The sequence below is a fragment of the Perkinsus marinus genome (genome assembly GCF_000006405.1).
Source record: "Perkinsus marinus ATCC 50983 genomic scaffold scf_1104296941460, whole genome shotgun sequence".
Lineage (NCBI taxonomy): Eukaryota > Perkinsozoa > Perkinsida > Perkinsidae > Perkinsus > Perkinsus marinus.
Genome location: NW_003212531.1, coordinates 1 through 1,089, shown reverse-complemented (window position 1 = coordinate 1,089; position 1,089 = coordinate 1). Strand labels below are relative to the sequence as shown.

At 49.8% G+C, this 1,089-nt stretch overlaps 1 protein-coding gene across 1 annotated transcript; it reads right to left on the bottom strand.

Annotated features, from left to right (window-relative positions):
* On the bottom strand, positions 1-991 carry Pmar_PMAR025060 (hypothetical protein; the record flags this gene model as incomplete). Its single annotated transcript, XM_002781809.1, has 1 exon — positions 1-991. A coding segment is annotated over one exon (945 nt), but the record flags the coding sequence as incomplete, so codon positions are not given.
* Positions 992-1,089: the final 98 nt, after the last annotated feature.

Below are 1,089 nucleotides of genomic sequence, written 5' to 3'. Positions count from 1 at the left end.
ACAAAATATAGAATATAGAGAGTATAATATAGTACCGTGAGAGTACTATGGAGCAGAAGTAGAGTACTGTCTGCATATAGATGGACTACACACTTGATCGCCGCTCTTACACACAGGGACATGCAACCACCATTTACAATACGACTCATCATCAGTTGATGCGGGGTTCTGATCCTTACAATAAGCATCACAGTTGAGATCAGGTCCAGAATGGCGATCTTGAGGCAGGACCGTAGTTTGGGACGCTTCAGAACTACAGCTGACCGGACCACACGGTTGGTCGCCTCCGCGGCAAACAGGCTCTGCTTTCCACCACTTACAATAGGAGCTGTCATCGTCGTTCAACGATTGGCAGTACGAATCACAAGCTGGTGAATGATGAGGATGCCCGCTGAACTCCTCCACACTCGGGAGCGTCGTTTGGGGTTCTGCCCAATCTTGAGACTTGCATGCTTCAACATCGCCACAGGGCTGATTCCCTTGTTTACACACTGGAACGTTCAACCACCATTTGCAGAAGGAACCCTCATCATTGTTCAAGCTTTGACACATCGCGTCACAGTCAGCATAATACAGACCGTCGCCTTCGGGCCCACCGGGAGGATTATCATCAACCGGAATTCCGCAGAGAGCTGCCGTACCGCAGGGTTGGTCGCCACCGATGCACACAGCATATTCCAGCCACCATTTACAATAGGAATTCTCGTCATCGTTCACCACTTGGCAGTAGCGGTCACAATCACTCCTGATCTGGTTGATATCAGGCCCTGATGAAGGAACAGTTGTTGTAGCTGTCTCGCTCACGACGTAGCTTTCAAAAGTGCCACAAGCCGGACCAGCCGGAGTGCATCTCATCTCTCCATCGGAGGTGATCGCACACGTGCTATCAACTCCGTTGCGGTACCGACAGTAGTCATCCCATTCCTCAGCACCTACATACACAGCTGATAGGATCAGTACACCCCAGGTTATTCTATAGCAGGTAGATGCAGGAGTCATGTCACTTGATGAAACTCTATACCCTCGATATCTCGACAACGCCCAACCGTTTCGACTTCCTAAAAATTCACTCTAGTGCAAGTTGGAAGG